At 39.5% G+C, this 24,044-nt stretch overlaps 1 protein-coding gene across 1 annotated transcript in view; it reads left to right on the top strand.

The window, feature by feature from the left end:
* Positions 1-24,044, top strand: part of LOC140564795 (proton-coupled folate transporter) — a 47,235-nt gene that overhangs the window by 11,228 nt on the left and 11,963 nt on the right. Inside the window, exons 4-6 of the mRNA XM_072690447.1 lie at positions 3,825-3,963; positions 8,417-8,500; positions 18,843-18,999. Coding sequence (XP_072546548.1) covers positions 3,825-3,963; positions 8,417-8,500; positions 18,843-18,999 — 380 coding nt within the window. The remainder of the gene's footprint in view (positions 1-3,824; positions 3,964-8,416; positions 8,501-18,842; positions 19,000-24,044) is intronic.

Here is a 24,044-nt window from a genome sequence, read left to right as displayed (position 1 = left end):
TGCTGTAGAAAACTTTTCTGGTTCTATGCCAGTGATTTAGCGACCTACATCATGTGCAGTAGGTGCAATATGCAAATGCCCCTATAGCTACAGCAAATCACCTAAAGAATCAAGCACCAATAGCACTCCACAGCACAGCCCTGTTCAAAACAGACAGTTTGAGTGCCTGATTTATTAAATGATAACGAGCCCCTGCCTCATCCCACACGCCACCTTTTTCATTTGCACTAGTTAACTAACATTTACTTCACCTTGAGTTCACTTTTGACAGCACAGAAAATTATGTGCTTTCAGATACTTTTTTGGTTCTTTATCAGTCAATCAGCGACCTCCGTCATGTGCTGTAGCTGCATTATGCGAATGCTGTTATAGCTAAAGCAAATCATAGTTCTGCTGACCTTATAAATACATTAGTTATCTGGTCTTCATTGGTAATGCCATGCTTTGGAATTCAAAACATAAAAAAGGAAATTCAATGGTACAATTTATCGCTCAGACAATCTAGCACCTTCCACAGAAGATATTAGGATTGTAATATTGCAATCCATTATTATGTTTTTGCGATACTGTATGGATTCTCAAAAACAGTATTGGTTTTTAAGTAATAGTTTACATGTGAAGATAGGTGGCAGACAGTGATTCATTTTGTGTTGTGTTAAAACCTCAGCATTTTAACAGTTTTGCCAAAATTAGATTTAAGAAAAAAATCATCTTGGTTACAGTGTTACAATATATCACAATTAATGGAATCATAACCCCTGTATCACGATTTTGTATCATATCGCCAGGTTTTTACCAATACCCAGCCCTAATAAATACTAGAACAATCTGTACAGTGCTGAAGGTTCAGTAGTTCAAAACACATCATTGATTGATTGCCTGTCATGAGCGACTCAAGCTCTTTCTCTGCAGCTGCATGGGCTGTACAGGTCCATAGTTAGTGCTTGTCTTTGTAAAGTGGCAGGAAGCTGCAGGGGGCTGTGTTTTTCCCTGGCCGTCAGGGGAACCCTACCTACTGATGTGGTCAATGTGAACGGGTCAATGCTGTTCCTTAGAGTGACACTTAAACAAAGACTGCTCATTAAGGAGCAGGGCTCTTCCTGATCGGAGAGGTGATGCCTCTCCATTTACAGCATGTTGACTCCAGCGGCCCACAATGCACCACGGGGGCTCCGATCGCTCAGCGGCCTTTTGTGTGGCGGACAGAGGCATCGATTGCTAGAGAGGCTATTATACACTCTGTCTGTGGGAGATGGCTGCTGGAGGTCTTCTGCCTGATACACAAACACTCAAAATAAAAGCTTTAATTAACCACCAATCAAAGCACTCTTCAGGGAAAAAAAAGAAAGCATAATTTATGCCTTGATGAGAATAAGAAAGAGAGACAGAGAGAGCGAGACTTGCTGTAAATAATTTTGTAGCTAACTGCAAAATATACTATATTATTTAAAGGGTCACGGTGCAAAGGGCAAAAAGTCTCAAGTCCATTGATACACATCCTCCTAATAGTTAAGATCTAAGGCAACAAATCCTGCCCAGGTCCAAAAAGGCCAAGGGTGAGTTCATGGCTCAGTGCTCATGCAGTTCATAAATGTCTGTGGTTGAGATTGACTCATAATTAAGGCAGCGTGGAGCTGGTGAGGAATTATTAAACACTGCAGGCCCTAATGACTTGATTAAAGTAAAAACAAGCGATGTTAACCTTTTCCAGGGAATGCTTATGCATTCCCGCTATGTTTCCTTCTGCAAATTTATGAAGCCAAAGAGGTCTGATGATGCCAGCCACCCGCCAGCTGGGGGGTGGGGGGTGGTGTTGGTTGAGGGCGTAATTAAATCAAACCTGTCTGCTTGAAACGGATCAAAGTGGTCACATTGTCCTTGACACGCGCACAAACTGCTTGCACATTCGTGTCCATATATGCTCAATCACACGCAATCGCTCATGAATGCATTGTACTCAGACGCACAGATTAATACGTGTTGATTGTTTTTGACATTTTCATCAAGTGCAGCCTACGAAGGTTAATTAATTCGCAACTTTGGACCATAATGAATCTAAAGTGCCTGAAATATTTATAGCATTCTTGTTGATGAAGGGCCAAACAGAAGTCCATTTAGAGCGGCGCAAAATTGAACACCGAAAAAGGCTTTGGCAGGGTTCATTAATCATTAATACTAAATATTTTGTTACAAATGCAACCCCAGTTTTTAATGATCAGCATCTCGTCTTATTCTCTAAAATACTGCTACTGACAGCATACACACATTATCAGCCTGTAAACGTATTAAAGGAAATCATTGGTTGGCAGTTTTGCAGATACATAGTGTTGAGCTGTAGATACCCCAAACTACTAAACTATACTGATGATTAGTAATCACTAATGATTCTGTGTCTGATCAAATGATTCTCAAATGAGTCTATGGCTCATCGGTTATTACAAACTTCTATTGTCAAAGAATAGCCCAGTATAGAAGTCCCTGTAGTTACTGAACAACACACCTTAGTGTGCATTAAACCTTACTGCTTTGAGGGGTTAAAGAACTAAACAAGGGCACACAGTGTCATTGACATGAAGCATCAAAAGCTACTTGAGTATGAATAGCGCACCCTTGTGGAGAACTGTCATGCCAGTAAACGTCAGTGAGTATGTAAATGGTTTCACTATTTTTAAAGGTCAATAAACCCTTTTCTAGTACTATACAGAGCCATTCTGACAAGCATGTTTAGACAGAAATGTCAATTTTCTTGTTGGATAGGATTTGGCTCCTGGCCAGACTACTGAGTCTTTCCTATACAAATAAATATGCCAAACTAGTTATTTGCACAACACCACAAGAGAACCATTTTTCATTTGCCAAAGAACCTTCCCATAGAAGATTTTTTGAAGAACAACGTTTAGCAGGTGAGATGTGTCAATGTGAATGTTTTTATATTATCATCCCCCTTTTCTACAAGCTAACACAATTCCCCGGGGTCCTGTTCAGAATGGCAAGTTTGAGTGTCTGCTTCTTTAAATGATAATTAACCACTGCTTGCCCCTCCATCATTTTCATTACTCATCCACATGAGTTTGCACTAGCTAGCTGACATTTACTTCACCTTGAGTTCAGTTTTCTCTCACATACAAACACACACAAACACATAAAATCAGGATTGATACATTGGTAGTGGGTGTTGCTACTCTAATGGATAACAGTATAATTCTATTAAGATGGTTCGTGACGCACAAAGACTCACAATCGTCCCTTTAACACATTATAATCTGCCATCAGAAACATGTTTATGTCCAGTTTAGCTATACACTGTTAAAAGTGTAAGATCCTTAAGGAACCTTTAAAGGCTCTTCACTGTGGAACCTGTGGATTAACCTCTTAAGATGCTTTGAGGAACCTTCAAGGAACCCTTTTCTTTTTCTTGAAGGTTCCACAAAGCACATTAAGAGGTTCCCCCAAAGTGTCAAATTGAAGAACCTCCAAAGGTTCCTCATGGTTACTTTAAACGGTAATGCTAAGCTTTATTATCATGTGGCATTTGTGACTTCTGTGTGCTACTTTCATAGCACTATATATAGTAAACAATATGTTGGTTTTATCCTTGGATTTGCTTTGACAGTTTCTGAGAATCAGAGCAGAACTCAGATCACTAAGGACTTTTCTTTTTTTTAAAGCAAAATGACAATAAAGGACAGCTGAAGTGTGAAGCATGTATATGCATGTCAAATGTTATTAAGGAAGAATGGTAGATAATGAATTCAGAACTTGGCACATTTTTGCTTCTGCATTGGAGGGTTGATGTGGATGCTGCTCTTGTTTTTCTCTGTTAGGGCTTTGGTCTTCTAGGTCTGTTCCCTCTGCTGATGCGTTGCTTCAGGGAGATGACTTTGGCCAAACTCAGCGCTGTCTTCAGGGCTGCCTCCTACGTCCTGCTGGCTTTTTCCACCAACACATGGATGGTCTTTCTGGGTGGGTTGCTATCCCATCCCTCATCTCCTAATGCTCATTACATGACATGTTGTTTTATACACACATAACACTTTGCATGACAGCACACACTGACAACAATACATAATTCTGAGACATTTCACAAGGTTGGCGTGAAGCGTTAGTGTGTCACATGACGTGAGCGGTCAAGAAGAAGGATGCAGTAAGATGATTACATCGGCCTCCATATTAATAGCCTGTCTACAGACAGGATGTCCAGAACAGGAAAAGGCATTTTAACAGTTTTTGTCTTTGCTGTTCAGATATTCACATTAACATTTAGTTCAGTGAACACAGAATCTAGCATTACAGAACCTGTATGTGGTCATGTGGTTGATTTAGTGATTTGTCCAACAGAACAATAACTGTCACCCAAACCTACATCGTACAGATGTGTCATCTTGGTGTCTAAAGTATTTTCATATGCAGCTACATGTCCACAACATCCTGAGTGTGGGCCTTTCAGCTCTTTAGGTCCCCATTCTCATAACCAGGGCTCTTTTTTATGGAGGATGCGAGAAGAAAATGGCAAAAATCATTATTTTGTAAAACTGACCCTTTCCATTTCCTTGCAATGTCATTTTGGGGATTTAAAAGTGTAATAACTATAAATTAATAATATAAATTAGAAATAAGTATAAATTACAGTTATAAACATGTTTTGATCTCTACATTACGTAAATATGAGTTACATCATTGCTACCATGCCATTTGAAAAAAAAAAATGTTCTATGTTCTGCTCAGTTTGATGGAACAGCATCTTTCAGTTTAATTAGTTCAATGTTTGAGCTGTAATACGACTACTGAGAACATTAACTGTTTAAAATCTGTGTAAACTACTGACCCACACAGTTGCCACACAGAACCCTGCAGCAAATCTACTCATTGCTGGCAGATCAAATGAAATATTCAAACAGATCAAATTAAGTATATAAAAAACATCACATATTCTCTGTTCTGCTCAGAGGCAAATGTTTTCCTTATATCTGTACTACTTGGATATCCAACATTGAAGCATTGGGCGTCAGTAGCCTACAAGACCAGCGTGGTCTCAAGAGGAGTTCATACAAACGTGACTAAAAGAACATTTCTGGATTTGTACAATTTGTGCTAAATATAGTTTGATTACTGACATAACCCAGACAACCAGAAATCAAACAATTTAAACAGGGATTGTTACAAAACAACCAGTGACATTTTATTACCTGAACCTACACCTTAACCTAACCTAACCATAACCTACTACACCTAAACCTACCCTAACCTAACCTAACATAACCTACTACACCTAAACCTACCTTAATCTAACCTAACCATGACATACAACACCTAAACCTACCTTAATCTAACCTAACCGTAACCGACTACACCTAAACCTACCTTAATCTAACCTAACCATGACATACTACACCTAAACCTACCTTAATTTAACCTAACCGCAACCTACTACACCTAAACCTACCTTAATGTAACCTAACCATAACATACTACACCTAAACCTACCTTAACCTAACCCAACCATAACCTTCTACACCTAAACCTACCTTAATGTAACCTAATCATAACCTGCTACACCTAAACCTACCTTAATCTAACCTAACCATGACATACTACACCTAAACCTACCTTAATCTAACCTAACATAACCTACTACACCTAAACCTACCTTAATCTAACCTAACCCTAACATACTACACCTAAACCTACCTTAACCTAACCCAACCGTAACCTTCTACACCTAAACCTACCTTAATGTAACCTAATCATAACCTGCTACACCTAAACCTACCTTAATCTAACCTAACCATGACATACTACACCTAAACCTACCTTAATCTAACCTAACCCTAACATACTACACCTAAACCTACCTTAACCTAACCTAACTGTAACCTACTACACCTACATCTACCTTAATGTAACCTAACCATAACATACTACACCTAAACCTACCTTAACCTAACCCAACCGTAACCTACTACACCTAAACCTACCTTAATGTAACCTAACCATAACCTACTACACCTAGGTCTACCACAACCTAACCTAACTGTAACCGACTACACCTACATCTACCTTAACCTTACCTTAACTTAACCTACTACACCTAAATCTTCCTTAACCTAACCTAAAATTAACCTACTACACCTAGATCTACCTTAACCTAATATAGACTGTAGTTAACTTACTACACCTAAATCTACCTTAATCTAACCTAAAATTAACCTACTACACCTAGATCTACCTTAACCTAACCTAAACATAACCTACTACACATAAACATAATTCTAAACTCAACCTAAACATAACCTACTACACCTAAATCTACCTTTACTTAACCTTAACATACTACACTTAAACCTACCTTAACCTAACCGTGACCTACTCTACCTAAACTCAATTCTAACCTTAACCTAACCAAGGATGTGAAAGTCTTGGTGTTTCTGCAGGTGTTTCTGCCCATTCTTTCCTTTTTAGAAGCTCCATAATGGAGAAAAGCAGAATGCTGTGGCGCCTGTGGCGATTTGCGTGATCTGCTTGATGTGGACACAACCCGATTAACCTATATATTTACAAATTTATAAGACATGTATGTTGCTATATAGCTTTACACTATTTGCTTTTTTACTGTGGTCTCCCATGTGGAGTGATGGTATTTTACACTGTGCTGTCTGCTCTATACTTTAAAGAAATAACCACTGGGATCTATGTATGGAATAAAACTCATAAATAAGGTCTTTAGAACTAAGATTTGCTCTGATTTAATTCTCCACCACTGCTCTCCCAGTGAGGCAGAGAAGATGGTCATTAAAATGGCCGCTGCTAGAAAAAGGTCATGTGACTAAAACAGACAAATAGCCACAGAATACAAAGTCTTTAGATGAATAACTGAACAACAAGCCTGGGGTTCAGGGGGCTAATGGGCGGCACAAAGATCTGCTTTTACCCCGAAAACACTGAATTAACAATGATGAAATATTAAACAATTACCAGGTAAAAAAAAAAAGAAAGAAAAGTTTAAAAGACCTGGATGAGATCTTTGAATAAAAGTATTTTTAAGTAAGATATTATTATTTTGGTGACGATTGGTGATAATTGGTGAAATGACTAGGGCAGTTGCCAGGATAACTGATTGACTGAAATGCATATTTTGGTCAGACACTACAAATTACTTTTGATGAGTCCATATATATATATATATATATATATATATATATATATATATATAATGTCCATACATTCCTGCTTAGATTTAATACCCTCTTACTCAGTACACAAACATATTGTGGCGATTACAGAATATATTTTTAGACGTTTTTCAGTTTTTGATAAAATGTGAATCTGGCAGTTGTTCTTAAACATTGTCTCAAAATTGCAGAATAAATAGAGAAGCAGAAATGTAGCAACATTACTTGGAATAAATTCTTTTGACATTGATTTCCATTGAAAGTTAAGAAAGTTTTTTTTCTCCACTTGTAAAGCTTTCATTTCAGATATACAAGGATTTTCTGTGACAATATAAAAAATGTTTTCCTACTTTGGACATATGATATAAAAGTATGAGAAGACACTCAGCGCTCAGTAAAATGTTCCAGAATGTTCCTGCTTGACCAGATGTTTTGTAGTGCTGAATTCAGCCTCCTTTTGGAAGGATTCATTTAGTGCTGTGAAAGTGGCACTCTTCAGAACATTACCATTAAGAGGGGTTCCTACACCACCGTGATGTTCCCTGTAGAGAGCCATTGTTGGAAAAGAGGGGCCGATCGGTATTGATATCCTTAATTACATAAATGGTTGTGGAAATTGTTATTCTAATCGACATGGCAGACTGGAGCGCTTTGAAGAGGAGATGAGTGGCAGCTATGGTGAATAATCAGCAGCTGGAGGAGGCATCTGCATTCTGCTCTTTCTTCCTTTAGCTGGGATAATGAGGGGCACAGCGGCATCACGCAGGAGTCACCACCTCCATTTCGATGCCGAAGCATGCACACGCATGAGTGTGTGTATGTGTGTGAGAAGGGGTGGGGAACGAGCTTGCCTTATCCCAAATAACCATGGCAATAAGCGAGCATTCTCTCTGTCATTTTTCCGGGATGCTTCTTCCCTGCATACTTGAGCAGTTTACTGAGATGACTGGGTTTTCCGTTTGTAGGCATTTAAAATGGGGTTAGTGGCTTGGGTTGACTCCTTGGAACCACATGCATATGGATGAGGTTCATGAATTATTGAACATCCTAATTCTGACCAATTTGCACATTAGGATCTATGGTACGTGCAGCCCTCAGCTGCACTCCTCACAACGTTAACCGCATACATAGCTGTGTTGTGAATATGTGTACGTCGTTACTCTGTTATAGCGTAATAATGTGTCTTAGTTGTGCTGAGGCCTTCAAGCTCTTAAAGCTCTTGTTTTGCATATCTGTTTTTTCTATAGTGGCTGTGGTGGCAACTCCTGCTGGGATAACGCAAGCAGTGATTCGTTCTTTGTCTTCTGCCATTGTGGGACCTGATGAACAAGGTGGGTTCTCAAAGTAATACATTCGAACCCTTAAACTCTCACTTATGCCACATATGCACATTGCCTACATATGCTTTGCAAAGGTATTCAACCTTTAGATGGACCCGGATTACAAATAACACTTTAATATTTTGTGCTGTCATTTTTTATTTAAGGACACTTTCCTCAAAATGCATGAATTTGAAGTAATACTGGTTTTATGTAAGAAACTATTCATACATACTGAAAATGGATGTTTGCATAGCTCTGCATTTTATACAGATGATATATATACAATTCTGAGGAAATGGAAGCTGTATTGTACTACCCAGCCACTGCAAGACCTTCTCTCAAAACTTGGCATCAGAAATAAAGAAGGTCATTTAAGGGAAGCCACAGATACGCCAACAATCACATTGAAGGAGCTACAGAGTTCAGTGACTGAGAGTAAAGTGAAGATGCACTAGTCAGTTATATTCAGAGCTGTGCCTACAGCTGGCCTGTATAGGAGAGCGGCTTCTGAAATAACATTAAAGAAGAAAAAGTGACCCACCTAAAATGTGAATTTGAATGGGATTGCATGTGGAGGTGGGGGGAGTTTCTCAGTCATTTTTATGGACTGTGCGCTGTGTCAGTAAAGATTCTAGTGTTTTTTTCCCTCAAAATAACCTCAGCTTATAGGAATCCCATGCAAATCGGCAAGTGGGTAAAATTATGTCATACCATACCACGAGTTTTTGCGACTTTTATCCTGTATGGTGGTGCTTTAGGCTGGAGGCATTTAGTTTTGTTTTTCATGGAACAGATACCTTGGGCTCTTCAAGTCAGGTCCTGCCAAACCTCAGTCAAATCTAGACCTCATTGTGTAGCATAGCATATAGCCTACAAATGTAATGTATGTAATTATGAACATATATCTGCTATTTTCCAATCACATTTTAGAGGTGAAGCAGTGTGTAAATTGAGTAGCCACTTCCATCTCAGTTATTTATGCCAAGATTTCTTTTCCCTTGCAAATCGGCCCTAAACTTTACAGATGTCCTGTAGTAAAATTATGTTACTCCTTCTCCCCATGTTAAACTAATCATGTCCAAATGGGCTTTAGTTGAGTTTTTGGGCCAAAATTCAAACTTTAAGCTGAAACTCAATCCTGACCGTTCCTCAATGAGCACAATCCCAATACTGAAGTTTGGGGGTGGCAGCAGTACATCAAGATGAGGTTGCTCCTCAGCAGGGATTGCATATTGTATTAACATTAATGGACAGATGGATGGTGCAAAATACAGGATACACCGCAATACTGCAAGCATGGGAGAAACTTTCAACAACACAGTGATACCAAGCACAAGGCCAAAGCAATACAGGAACAGTTGAACAACAAAGAGTGAAACAATGTTCTACAGTGATCAAGTCAAAGTGCAAATCTCAGTCCAGTGATGAATCTGTGGCACTATAAGTGCACAATACAGTCCACAAGTGTCATCCAATCAACCTGAAGAGCCAGGGGAAAATCTGTCTGAATAAATGAGTGAAAATTGCTCTCAAATATTGGGCAATTGTGCAGCTATTGGGAACATACCTCAAAAGACCTAAAGCTATAATTTTAGCAAAAGGTAGTTCTACCAAGTGCCAGTGTGAAAGGGCTGAAAACAAGCAGCAATTCTTTATGTATGTTTAAAGATTTTCTGACAAATAATGACTTTTGAACTTCACTTTGGGTGGCAGTAAATATATAATGGCTGGAGCAGTCTGTGTAAATGTCATTTCTAGTTCAGATGGATCTAATGACTTTTAAGAGAGCTGAATAATAAATATCCCTGCATATCACATTAAAACCTATTATTTAATTATGCATACACACTAGGGGTACAAACATATGAGGCCATGGGTGACAAATCCTTTTTCCTTTTTCCTTTTGCTAAGATTGTTTAACAAATGTCTTAGTTCTTGGTATGTTCTCATTGGGCTTTGATGACCTATTTAGACATGCTGTACATACAGTGCATTACCATTCAACATTTTTACATCAGTGGCTTCAATGCATGTCCTGTGCTCCTTCATTGGTTTCAACAATCAGTAGGAAGCTGAAAACAGGGGTAGATGACTGAGAAAGCCTAGTCACATCAAGAAAGAAGTTGGTGTTGTTATTTGTACTCTTGAATACTATTAAATATACAGTGTATGCATGTCAAATCGCTGCTGTCCAGTGAAAAACATGGTTCAAACACTATAGCTGTTCTGTACACTGTGTAAATCATTCTGAGTGAATAGACCAATACATGTGCTCTACATTATTTGGAATACATTTTTATTTTTTATAGAACAGTTTTGACTTCTCCTGTAAAGTCACCATTCAGGAGATGCATGTTTTTCATTGGACAGCGACAATATGCACTTCCATATACAATTCTATTATTCTACTCATACCTATACACCTATACCCATACACTCCTATACTGCAACTGGTTCCACACCTCAGTTTTACCTAACTATGTACCTCTCAAAACTATAACATTATTAAACAGCAAAGTTAAGTGGATAAGAAATAAAGGCTCTTTCAATTAAGAACTCAATAATTAGCCTGCAGTTTAAAGGGTTAACTCAGTCCAGCCCTGCCCGGCAATTACGCCTGCTTTCTTCTATCAGGAATTTACATCTTCAAGAACCACAAAACGAGGCTAAATGAGAGTCCTCAAGAAAGAGTATTTTAACCTCCGTTATCCCGAATGGATCAGACTCAGGCTTTCATTATTAATCTGTAGCGTGTCTGGCATGTGTTTTTGCCTGATAATGAAGCTGAAAGATTCTAATCTCTGTTTTCCTCTCATGGCTCCTTAATGAGAGGCACAGCTTGACTCATTAATTGGATGAAAGTGAACCACTGAATTATCGAAGGTTTGAAGATGTATTTATTGCCTTTGTTGTTGTTTTTAAACCATGTCAGCTGTCCGTTACTAATGTGACCCTCTTTAGTCTTCAGTCAGGTTTCGGACTCCAGCATGAAACCTGAATATGCCACCGATTCAGACAACATAAAATAGTGTTTGAGGTATCGAAGCACCTTACATAAGAACTGGACGTCAAAGAATATCAACTGGTATTTGGCTGTTATTCAGAGAGTCATTAAAAGTGACTGATAAAACTAAGCAAGTTACCACGGATGTAATGGGATTTAATGACACAAATGACAGAAAGCAGCCAATAGAGTGTGTGATTATATAGGCAAAATGTCACCTCAGCAGAGTCAGCCTAAATTATATGATTTTTTACTGAGAGAGGAAGCTTCAGCAGCTTTCACTGAAAATTGCTCTAAAATACTGTTTATTTTCTTCAACAAGGATGTTGTTTAAAAGCAGCACATACCATATGACTACTTTTAACATCATTTAAAAAAAACGCCAGCTACTGTTTACTTTATCTGAACATTTCATTGCAAACAGAGCAAAACTAAAATCCACACCCTTTTTATAGCCCCCTATTGATTATCTGCCAATATTCAAATCATCAACAAGCTCATCTGATTCCCAACAGTGTCAGTGAAAAGATTAGGATTAGGGGCAAATTGATCAGGGTAAGGGTAATATCTTGAGTCGTGTGTCCATTTTCCAATCAACTGGATTCTCCACACTTCAGTGCATTGAAATGACCTTTAATAACACTATGATGTAACTGATGGCTGTAACAACTGACACCTTTCTAACTGTGCTCTGCAACTTTACCATCACGCCTTGCCACCATTGCGACAATATAATCATTAGTATTCTTTCTACAGATTTATTTGTGATTGTTAAATCTCCGTTGTTGCCTTACATCTGTCCTCATCCTACCTCCATCTTTCTCTTCATTCATTGTCATTTTCTCATCAGCAGAACTCTCTGGCTTGCTCTCTGTCTGTCTCTTTGCCCTCATTTTGAAGGTCATTTTCCTGGTCATTGCAGTCTGCAGCTGAAGGTATTTGGTTGAGTCAAAGAAAGCAACACATGTCCTCGCCATCTTTGACACGTCAGTTTAAGGGATGTTATACCTATGTTATACAATTGCAAGTTTTTGGTTGCAATGCACTCAGCTCGGTCAGCACAGTGTGCTAATGTAAGTTTCTGCAGTGCAGAACCTGGTTTGAGTTTTGGTTTGAACATAATGTGCATGAAACTTACAAAGAAACTGCTTTGTCTGCCAGTAAGCTTTGCAAAACAACAGCGTACTGCCTTTACTTTTGCTGTTGTTAGTTAAATAGCCTTTAGCTCGCTAACTAGCAATCAGAGTACAATAGAGAAGATGTATCAGCAGTGGAGTAGTTTGCAACCTAAAGCCCAGCAAATCCATTGTTGTTATTTTTTAACTTTTACGTATTTTGCTGCTCTTTTTGCTACTATAGTGCAAGTAGTTGGCTGTTATTGTAATTTCATATTCTGGAAATAGGATTTGCAAGGGAAAATGCATCAGGTCGCAATGACTTTAGGGCAGGTTTTGCTTCTCAAGTCAACTTTTGTCTTCATTCAGTACCTTGTGCCTTTGAGGGTTTATTATCAACTTCATTTCAGTTAATAAGATAATGGAAACCCCCTAAAGATGGCGTCTGGGATTCCCCTGAGGGGAAATGGCAAGGCCAAGTGGATGAGAGGAAGTTAAAACTGGAATTAAAATGAGTGCCAAGTCTGGCTCTTTTTTCTATCTGCCTTTCACTGTTTGTGTTATGGCAGGACAGGACAGCCTGGTTTCCAGCTATTCTGACATTTCTATAACTGTAGTTACTAATAATAGACACCTATTGTGTCAAGAATATTTTAGGTACTTATTTATTTACATTCAACATTATTTACATCAGTGAATCTTGGTGCATCTTCTTTTTTAATACAGGTTTTTCTCATTGTGTGACTCAACTTGATACATTTGAAGCAAAGTATTTGTAATAATCCATAATGACTTTAATTTCAGTATCTTTGATTCATTAAAAAAAATGGAAGCAATGTGGCAAGTCAACTGGAAGGGTTTGCAGTGGGGCTGTGGTGTAGTAATATGCCTTATCCCCCTTAATAGCCTTCACACAGTGGGCAACTGGAGCGCTTGCTGAGAGGCCAGGTTTAGCATGTTGCAGCAACAGCTAATACTACTAATGCTAAAACTAAATCTTTCTTAGTGAGCTTCCCTTCCTCTGCTACACTCTTTAACAGCTCAGCCATATCTGCACAGGTGTGACTCTCATTCACTGCTCTTGTTTGGAGCACGTGAGACACTATCTGGCACTTATCAGTGATAAAAAGTGCAGTTAAGGAGAGATAAGATTATATGGCAGTGGACGTCCACATGTCACATTACAGCTATCCTACCTGTTTTCTTCAGTGATTCCATGACGATTTTGGTCTTGTCGCAGAGTGTGGGGATCGGTTTACTTATTTTAATCTTCTGCCAGAGGAGTCTCATGGTGCATGCATGTTCATCCTGCACAAAGTAAAATACATCACATATGGAATATGTTAACACCCTCAAGACACACTGTGTTCGGATTATGATCGGATCACTCAAACCACATTCAGAGGTGATCTGAGGCGGATCTTGTCCAGATTTAATCTTGTACAGATTTTATCCAGGTACAGTCAGGCTCGTTCTTCTGCTGATGAGTGAGTTGCCTTGCAGTTTAAACTGTTGTCTACAGGCCCAATTCTCCTGCCCAATTTTAGCCCACTCATTAGTACTCTCTCCTTATCAAGTGTAACGCTCCCAACACTGGGACAGTGAGGGCTGACATGACATGGACAACCAGCCACCATCTCTTTTCTAGCCGTCAATGCAACATCGCCAAGCTAGCAGATGCCCGTGCTACCCAGCATTAAACCTTAGTGATTTGGGGAACACATCTACCCACTGGGAGAGAGCAAGGCCAATTGTGCTTGCAATTCCCGGCTTCCGGCTGCTGGTGGCAGGCAGCATGACCCTAGATTTGAACCAGCGAGCCTCTGGTCATACTGGCAGTGTCTCAGTCTGCTGATCCACTCAGAGCCTGTTGATGAGTCTTTGTTTTTGTTTTTGTTTTTTTTACTGGAGACGTATTGCTAACAGAATCTGGTCAAAGTATATCCAGATACTATCTGGCCACATAATGCATGCTAATGCCAGGTGTCAATAGGCTCTGTTAGATAATGTTCACTGCATATTGGGTAAATACATCATCAGTGAGGCGCCACATTATTAAGACAGAAAAGTTGATGAAATGCCAGAAATGAAGGCTATTCATGAATCTGCAGGAAGAGGGTAAAGTTAATGCTTTTTTCCCTTTGCTTCTCCATTTTACAGGTTTTCATATGACAGCATGATTTATAGTGTCAGATTTTCAAATAGAATGTCAGTATTCATATTTTCAGACCCCTCAGCTGAGGAACTGCTCTCAGCAGCTTCTAAAAACAATGAAGAAGCTCCAGTAAAGGGAATTTCTGTGTGTGGCACTGCTCAAATGTACTAATGATTATGCATTTGGAGAGTCCTTTCTGATCCAAGTTTAATAAAAACCTCTTCTGTGATCATCTCTAAAGTTTGCTACATTCTCTATGCAGCGGCGTCATTTTTCTGGGTCACTGTGAGCGCGCCGTATTTCTACAGAGGGACCACAGAGGCATTCTTGTTTTCGTCTTCTGCTAAAACCTGCCTTTTTCAGCCTCTGTTGCAAACCCTGTCTCCGATGAGCTGCTTCTTTTCTGCTGCTTGTCTCTCACACTGCACATGTCACCAAACACTTCAGCGTTAGCGTTCAGGAGCGCTTTCAGCTCCAGCTCGGATCAATAAGGATTCCGTGTTCGAGGCACTTAAAGGCCGCTCACACACGCGGCAGCTCATTCTGCTCCAGTTAGTCAGAGCCGTCCCAGCGCTCACTACAGCACGGGGAGATGTTTTATCAATGCGGATCAAACCATTATTCATGCCGCCACTACATACCCTCCGCTGCACGGACTCCAGCAAGCACTGCCATTATTCAGCTGCTTCAGGACAGGAGATAAACAAGAGCAGCCTGTGCTTCATTTTGCAGCTACACCCAGCATATGCTCAAGATAAAGCATGGGTTAATAAGGGTCACTGGTCCATGCGGTAAAACACGTGTGAAAAACACAAGCTTGTGCATCTCATTGGAATGATTACTTAACCCTTAGGAGTCGCAGTTATTGCTGACAACAACAAAAGCATGGTGTAATAAACACAATATGTCTTGAGAGGCTGTGCACTAAAGGGAATTTACCACAGGTGGGCACAGCGTAAAGCAGAGTTAAACCCACTTAACCTGTGATAAAATTACTATAATATATGGCCTAGAGGGAAAAAAAAACCTTCTATATCCATTTTTGACATTTTTGGCTCTTTAATGTAAGTAGAATCTGCCATAACATTAGTACAATTGACAGGTGAAGTGAAAAACATTGATTATCTTCATCTACAGTGGCATCTGTCTAGGGTGGCAGCAAGTGAACAGTCAGTTGTTGGAGGTGATTTGTTCAAAGCAAGAGAAATGGGCAAGCACAAGGATCTGAGCCACTTTGACGAAGGCCAAACTGTGATGGCTAGATGATTGGGTCAAGTTGGGTTTTTCCTGTATGCAGTAATCAGTACCAACCAAAAGGGCTCCAAGAAAAGAGGTCATGGGCACCTCATTTGCTCATTAATGTGATCTATGAAGACCCACCTCATCTTACAGAACTTAAAGGATCTGCTGCTATCGTCTTGGTGCCACATCTTGTGGAGTTCGGGCTCAATATTAGGCAGAGGGTGCTAATGTTGACATCATGATGATATTATTTTATAAATAAGCACCTTTCAAGGTACCCAGCCACACTGCACAAATAAGACAATTACAAAGATATACAAATAAAAAATATCAATTATAAAACAAAAATCACAAGTAAAATAAACTTTAAAAAAAGTTATGTTAAACTTGCGTAGTGTATATACACTGGCTCTGTGGGTATTTATAGATCTGAAGGAATGGTATGGAGTTAAGAGACAATATGGTGAGGCCCATGGGTTAGACTTGAAAAGGAGAACGTGATCCATTCCCAGGCCTAATTTGGTAAAGCCATACATGAACTGAACAAATATAGTATGTGACGATTGATTTACACCCCTCATGGAGTTAGACAGTGACATCCTATATATGGAAATAGTGCAACAACGCATGACCTGTAGTAGGGTATAAAATGTGAGGTGTTCCTCTGAGAGCAGAGGGGCACAGAGAATTGGCAGGCTCTCTCCACACTGTACTTTTGAATAAAATGTTTCATCATTGCAATTGAAAGACAGTGGTCACGAGTCTCCTTTCAAGAAGAAGTCCTTCCAAGAACACCACGACACTTGAATAATTTTGTTTTAAATCATGATGAATGGACCAATAGAAACATTCCAAAATGACATGGAATAAAATGTTTCTCTCCTGTAAAGTAAAGTCATTTTGGAGATTTTTTGCCTGACATTGATCATATACTCTATGTAGGTAAAGGTGCACGTATTTGTCACTGTACAGCAAAATGTGTCCTCCACATTTAACCCATCTGTTAGTGAACACACACACAAACACACACACACACACACACCCAGAGCGGTGGGCAGCCAACTCCAGTGCCTGGGGAGCAGAGAGGGTAAAGGGCCTTGCTCAAGGGCCCAACAGTGGCAGCTTGCTGAGCCCGGGAATTGAACCCACAACCCTGTTATCGATATCCCGGCGCTCTAACCGCTAACCACCACTGCCCCATATAGGATTGGAAAGACACAAAAGTTGTGTTTGCGCTGATGATGGGGTCATACACACAAATAGACACATGAAAATTGACTATTTATGAATAGGGAAGTAGGAAGCAAGCGGCCGGGGGGCACAAAGGAAACATGTCCCATCCAATATTTAAATGGGCACATTTAGACACAAATAAACATTCTTGGAGGTTTTATCTTTTTTGATAGCATAGCACCTCTTGTTGGAAATAAGATTAGCCTGATCATCATGATTAAGATGCTAACCAATAGCTCAAAAAGGTTCTAGTTTATTTATACAGTGTTTTAACATTTTTATTCATATTGCAACTTGTGGAAAGTCATCTCCTTTCATATTTGCTCTTCTCAGCAAATTGCTTCTCGCAATGTCCGACTCTCCCCTACTTTCTCATTAACGCCTTGCTCATAATAATTATTAAAAGTATGAGTGAAATACAGTACAAAAATAAAGTTACACACTGTCAATTGAGTAAAACCACATATAAAAAGCCATATAGGCATCTTGGCTGAATACAGCAGGCCTAGGCCCACACATCTTCATCAATGGTCAATCAAAAACCTACTGACATTTACTTTCACTATGTATTTATAATAAATGTTCAATTGATACTATATGTACAATATGTGGACAAACGTATTGGGACATTTGCTTGTTCAGTGTTTCTTTCAAAATCAAGGATATGAAACCTTGATGAAATCCTGCTTTTGTTGAAGTAACTGCATCTACTGTCCAGGGAAGGCCTTATTCTATATTTTGCAGAACTGCTTTGAGGATTTGATTGTATTCAGCAACAATAGTGTTACTGAGCTCAGGATGTTGGATGATTACCACACCACCTCATTCTCAACTCCCCAGCTCACCCTAAAACTATTCCATATCATTCCAGAGAACTCAGTTCCACTTCTTCACAGCTCAATGCTGGGGGTCTTCATACCCCTCTAGTCCACACCTGGCATTTGGCATGGTGCCAATAGGTTCATGTTTATTTGCTCCAGATTATCCTATTCTATTGGAAGTACTTCTCTACAGAGACCAGACGAGCTTTGTGTGTATGTGCATTTGTGCAACATTCCAGTTATCAGTAACCAACAGTAATTTGGATTTCTTAGGTTTTAGGTATTGTAGTCAACTTGTAGTTTTTTTCTACTGCAGTGTTTGAATGATGCCTATCTGATACCTCAGTTATAATTCATGTGGTTCATTGGTTTTTGTAGCCTACTCTACTCCCCTGTCAACAGATTCGGTCACCACCATGCTGCTATTGACTCATTATTGCTTACTAAATGTACAGCCCAACTACAGCAATGTCATTAAGATGTTCTATAAATGATGTTAAATGTATAATTGAACACAATTACATGAGACATCATGTTGGTCCATAAACCTCTGTTTGTTTAGAGGGCAGATATATAATAATAAGCCAGTGGAAAGGAGGCAATGAAAAGTTACATTATTCACAGATTCACTTGAATGGTTTCTATCCAGGACAGGTAAGGGTGATTACATTTCTTGTCACCTTTTTGGGGTTGAAATGTTTTCTGCACTTTAAGCTAATAATGTTTTTGGGTCTTACAGTAGGCCCACATACCGCTCACTGGCTTGACCTTACCTCCTCAGGTGCCATGTTCTCCTTCTCAGCCTCAGTGGAGGCCACCTGCTATCTGTTCGGTGCCATCATATTCAATGGCCTCTACCCACAGACTCTGCCCACCTTCCCTGGCATGCCCTTCATCGTCATGGCTGGCTTCTGCATCATCGTCCTCATTTTGATGCAGTAAGTGACACCGTATCTGATGCAGATTTTACACATTTTCTATATTAAGATGCATCATCAATGGTAATAGCGGCATATTGACTCACAAACATGATGTTAATGTTTGTTGACATGCATAACAATCCTGGCAAACCTCATCGTCAAACGAGGTGACACTGTAATTATCTCATATTAATGCTGATGCTCTCCGAGCATTATGAGTAATTGCCCTACAACTCTAATGATTTTAGGGGGGATCCAGTCATACGTACATATATTTCAATTGGAAATGTTGAAAACAAACACTTTTAATGCTAAGAGTTAGAAATGAGTCTCAGCCTCAAACACACACACACACACACACACACACACACAAATACATGTTGTTCTTTTAAGATTCCTGCAAAGAAACCGCAGTATAATATGCATACTGGATATGTAATCACTTGCTAATGTGCTGTAATTGCGCTGAGGAGGAATTGTATGTGCTAATTTCATTTTCCTCAAGCGTGGGTTGCGCATGAGCATCGTTTTGTCTTAATGGAGGATAATATCTCTTGAAGCAAAGATTTCCTTCTGTTTACCTCGTGTGTCTTTATTGCTTTTATATCTGCCCTCATTTTGAAACTCTGAAAAATTTGAAAAATGTGAAATATTTTCATATTTTCCAAATGCAAATTGTGTTTATCGCAAATTGTGTTAGTGCGAAACACAGAGCAGTTTTCATATATTATTTGTCTATATGAGCCAATAAAAGCCGTGACAGTGGAGTCACATCAACTGGAGACGATAATTACCAGCCCAGTTCGGCCACATGCGTTTTTCCACAGTTGAATGTGGGACGCTGATGTTACTTGGTCCCCGGTGGAGAAATAGGGACAAAGTGGAATTGGGTATTGATCTGCCTCTTGTGTATTCCTTACATTCTCAGCATTCTGCACAAGAGAGAGAGATGACACACATTGTGATCAAAAGATGACTGGACTGCCCAAGTTGAATTTAGCAATAAAATCACAGTGATTTTCAGGCTCCTGAGTGGTACAGCTGTCTAAGCGTTGGCCCTGTCATCAGGGGATTACGAGTTCGATGCCTCGGCCAGGAGTTCAATGCTGCATATTTGTGCTTGCTTTCTTCGGAGGGGTAGGAAGCCACCCAAACACTTTACCCCTGTCACCCAGCCAACATGGGTGCCTGTTAGCTAACATTCACCATGAGCAACCTCCTCTAAGTTTTTAGCTGTCTAGTGATAGTGTGTTATTTGTACAATGAAAACATGACTTGTTGTTTCATGTTCCATTACCCACCACCCAAATACTATTGGCTCTTTGGTGGTTTTGTGGGGTCCTGGCCATTAAAGAACATAGTGAAAGGAGGCTAACAAAGTATGCATAGAAACAGATGGACTATAGTCTATAATAGTAAAACTACAAAGTGCTCCTATATTGTAGCTTATGTAATGGACAATGAGTGTATAAACAAGGAGGTGGTTTTAATGAAGTAGCTGGTCAGTGCAGATTTCCCATTTCTAAAAGCCCAATGTGATCTCAAATCAACACATCTAATTCACATGTGATTTTTTTCAAACGGTTTTACATGGTTTTTTATCACATTGAAATGTCTTTTGATTATTTACATGTGTAATTTATTTTTTCCATGTGTTTTGTTTCTAAGAGGATGACTCTCCCAGCAGAAAAAATGTAATGCACAGCCTTGTGTGGCTTATTGCTTTTAACAGAATTATAGCAAGATACACTCAGATAAAATACACAAGTGTCCATTAAATACTTCAGTATTTTAATAATGGAGGGTTATTGCTAATAATAATTAATGAAAAAAAATATAATGAAATATAATGAATGAAGAACCTGTAGGCTATTTTGCCTATGCAACCTACAATATAATAACACTGTTGTGCAAACCAATGAATATAAGGTGGATGACAAATGACAATGAGCCTCTGTGTTTATCACCAGCATTCCAAAATGACTGAAGTGCTTTTCCCTGCAGCTTCATACTCAGTCTTTTTTGGGTTGAGCAGTTCCTGACATGCCTTGTTTTATAATGATCTTCCCATTCCTTCCAAATGAAGTTTCAGTGTATTTTTAACAAATCTATTTCAAAGTACGTTCCACATAACCTTGCTTTAAATTGATTCCCTTGGGTTTATGACTCAACATGTGGATGTGGCGTAAGTGTTACTTGAACAAACATCAATTCGTCTCTAGCATTGCAAGGAATAATAAAGTGCCTAATGTGATTCAGAGGCATATTCAACAGGTTCCATGGGCTGTGTAATGAAAGTTTTCACCGTATTTATCATGAAAGTTCTCATTGTTTTAAAAGTTGGATCAGTATTTCACTCTTTCCATCCTAATATATCATCACTGGTAAGAAAAAACTCGGATCTCAAAAACCAAGAAGAAAAACAGAACAGGCTATTCATTTTGACCACATCACTGTACAATCATATAGCTGCGGGGCTGACTGTAGGTCTTCCTGTATTACATGATGTTACAGGCACTGGGAGGGTGGATACTAGCATGTACAGCCTCTGACTCACATGAAGTACCTCTGCATCTTTTCATGTGAACTTCCACAAATGCAATGCCCATTAGTCATATTGGCTAACAGTCAGCATAACAGCTGGCATTACACTGAGTGAAGAGTGTATGTGAGTGGAGAGGCATGGTCATCCTACCAAACTCAGAGAGAGTGAGGTCAGATATGATCTCTTGGGGCCTGTCTACACCTGGCATGTGTTTTGTATCTGGGTAGTATCTGAATAGACTTTGACTGGATTCTGTTCACACTTAAAATGCGTCCCCAGTGTGTCCAGATAAGATCTGATGTTACTTTCCTGTGTAAAAAGCATGCCAACACCATTCAAACCATCAACCATCATTCAAATTTTGCTTCCTGTAAACAGTGGTTTCTCACCAGAATGTCCTGCTCCGGGAGACTGTGAACAGTTTAGAGGAACGGTGGTGGTTCTTCAACGCGGTGGAGCAATAGATGGTAATTTTGCATTCCCGTAACGGCTCTATCGGAAAATGCAATGGACTATAAGCACGAGCGGCGAGAGCGCACACACACATATAAACAAAAGAGAGCGCAAGTAAGAGAGAAGTCAAGATCCACAGCAAAAAATTAGTCGTATTAAAGTTTTTTTGCAACAGACATATTTCTAGAATCCGATCACAGAAAATGCGTTCTGTTTGTTAAATGTGGACGAGCTCCCTCTCAGACCAGCTCTGAATGTGGTTTGAGTGATTTGAGTGATCCGATCATAATCCGATCACAGTGCATCTTGGGGGTGTCCGCACCTGGCCTTTCATGCAGGCAAGTGAAATCCGAACGTGATCTGATCACCAAAACACCAGGTGTTAATGCCAGGTGTAAACAGACTCTTGGACACAGTGATGAACAAAGTTGGGCCAACAGCTGCACCACTCAGTGGCCTTCCCATTTGCTTCTGTAATGAGTAGTTTTGAGTCAACGTGTTTTTGGTGCTTTTCTAAACACAAATTAATCAACAGTATAATACAGATGTGGTGGACAGAGAATTGGTTAAAAGTGCTAGTCAAATGTATCTTAACATATTAGAATGACGAAGGTTCGGTTCATGAAAGTGACATATTGTGAACCTCAAACACTGTTGTGTCCTCTTTCAATAGCAAGACTAATTCAAATATAATAGAGAAATTGGAGGCATTATAAGAGATGTAAAAAGTATTTACTCCAATAAAATTGACATACACCCAGCCCACTAACTAAAGCATTTAGAGGATAACTGCAACAGCTGCTACAGGAGAATATGGAAGTGAGGCTGAAAATGCTCAAAGCAAATGCTAGGCAGATCCTATCAGGAATAGTGGCTGACTGGAAACTAAAAGCTAAGGCTAGGTTTTACATAAAAAGGGTAAATGGCTGACCAGAGGGTAAAAACTAATGCCACGTTGGAGAAAAGAGAATTGCTGATCATAGCTTAAATGCTAATTCTATAGCAGAAGGGGGAATGGATGAACGGAGCCAAAAGCTAAGGCTAACCACATCTGAGAAGGCAGAATGGCTGGCTATTGGTAAAAAGCTAACCCTATAGGTGCAAAGGAGCAAGCGCTGCTGTGGTTATTTGTGTCTCTTAAGCTAGCCAACCACACGCTGTAAGCCATACACCCAGAGCCCCAAAAAGAACAGCAACACTATCCAGTAGGGCTCAGGTATAATTACATAAAAAATGTATTCATGTTACAGTTCTGCGATATGACTAAGCTAAGTTAGGCTGTGCATTGCAATGTGGCTGTGGGCTGTTCAACAACTGAAACCAGCCACAAGCCAACTTTTAAAGAAAAGTCAGCGTGTTTTATTCTAAGGCCAAAAAAGGGCGTGTACATCTGCATTTGAGCATTTTTCTCCCCCCAACTAAAGTCACTTACTTACTATTTATACATCATATGTAAATTCTCTATAAATTGTAAACACTCTAGAAATGTAAATACTTAAAATGCTCAATAAATGCATTTTTTGACACCTTAAAAATCTGCAGTATGAAGAGTCTTGGACTTGCACTTTTTTGTTCTCAGAGCATCCTTGCCTGTGTCATGATGCTAGCCTGATTTGGCAACAGCAGATTAACTATAATTAGACAGTAAATGGATTTCCATTGTTTCACACCACACAATCACCAGAGCTTGCTTCCTGCACACACTCATTGTCAGAAACACTCATTCTTTCCACATCATTATGGCACATCAGAGTTATCAGAAAACAGCCCCTGACTGCTGGAACTTAACTGACGCACACGTCAAGTTGGCGATAAACAGCTCTAGCACCTCCATTACCAGCGCCTAAATTGTTTCTGACGCACAACTGATGTTCTTCTGCAGACTCTATAATTAAGTGATAGTCTTTCGTCATAAAGGTATTAAGTAAAGCACCCCTGCAATAAGGGCTGCGTGCGGTGGTTAGTGAAGTGTGGCATGGTTATTGTAGCCAGGCTGTAATTATGCCACTAATGGGCTGCTCCCTGGGGCTGGGCCTACTCAGGCCTTTCCACATGCACAGACATG

Source organism: Salminus brasiliensis, chromosome 10, assembly GCF_030463535.1.
Source record: "Salminus brasiliensis chromosome 10, fSalBra1.hap2, whole genome shotgun sequence".
Lineage (NCBI taxonomy): Eukaryota > Metazoa > Chordata > Actinopteri > Characiformes > Bryconidae > Salminus > Salminus brasiliensis.
This window is presented reverse-complemented; position numbering and strand designations above follow the sequence as displayed.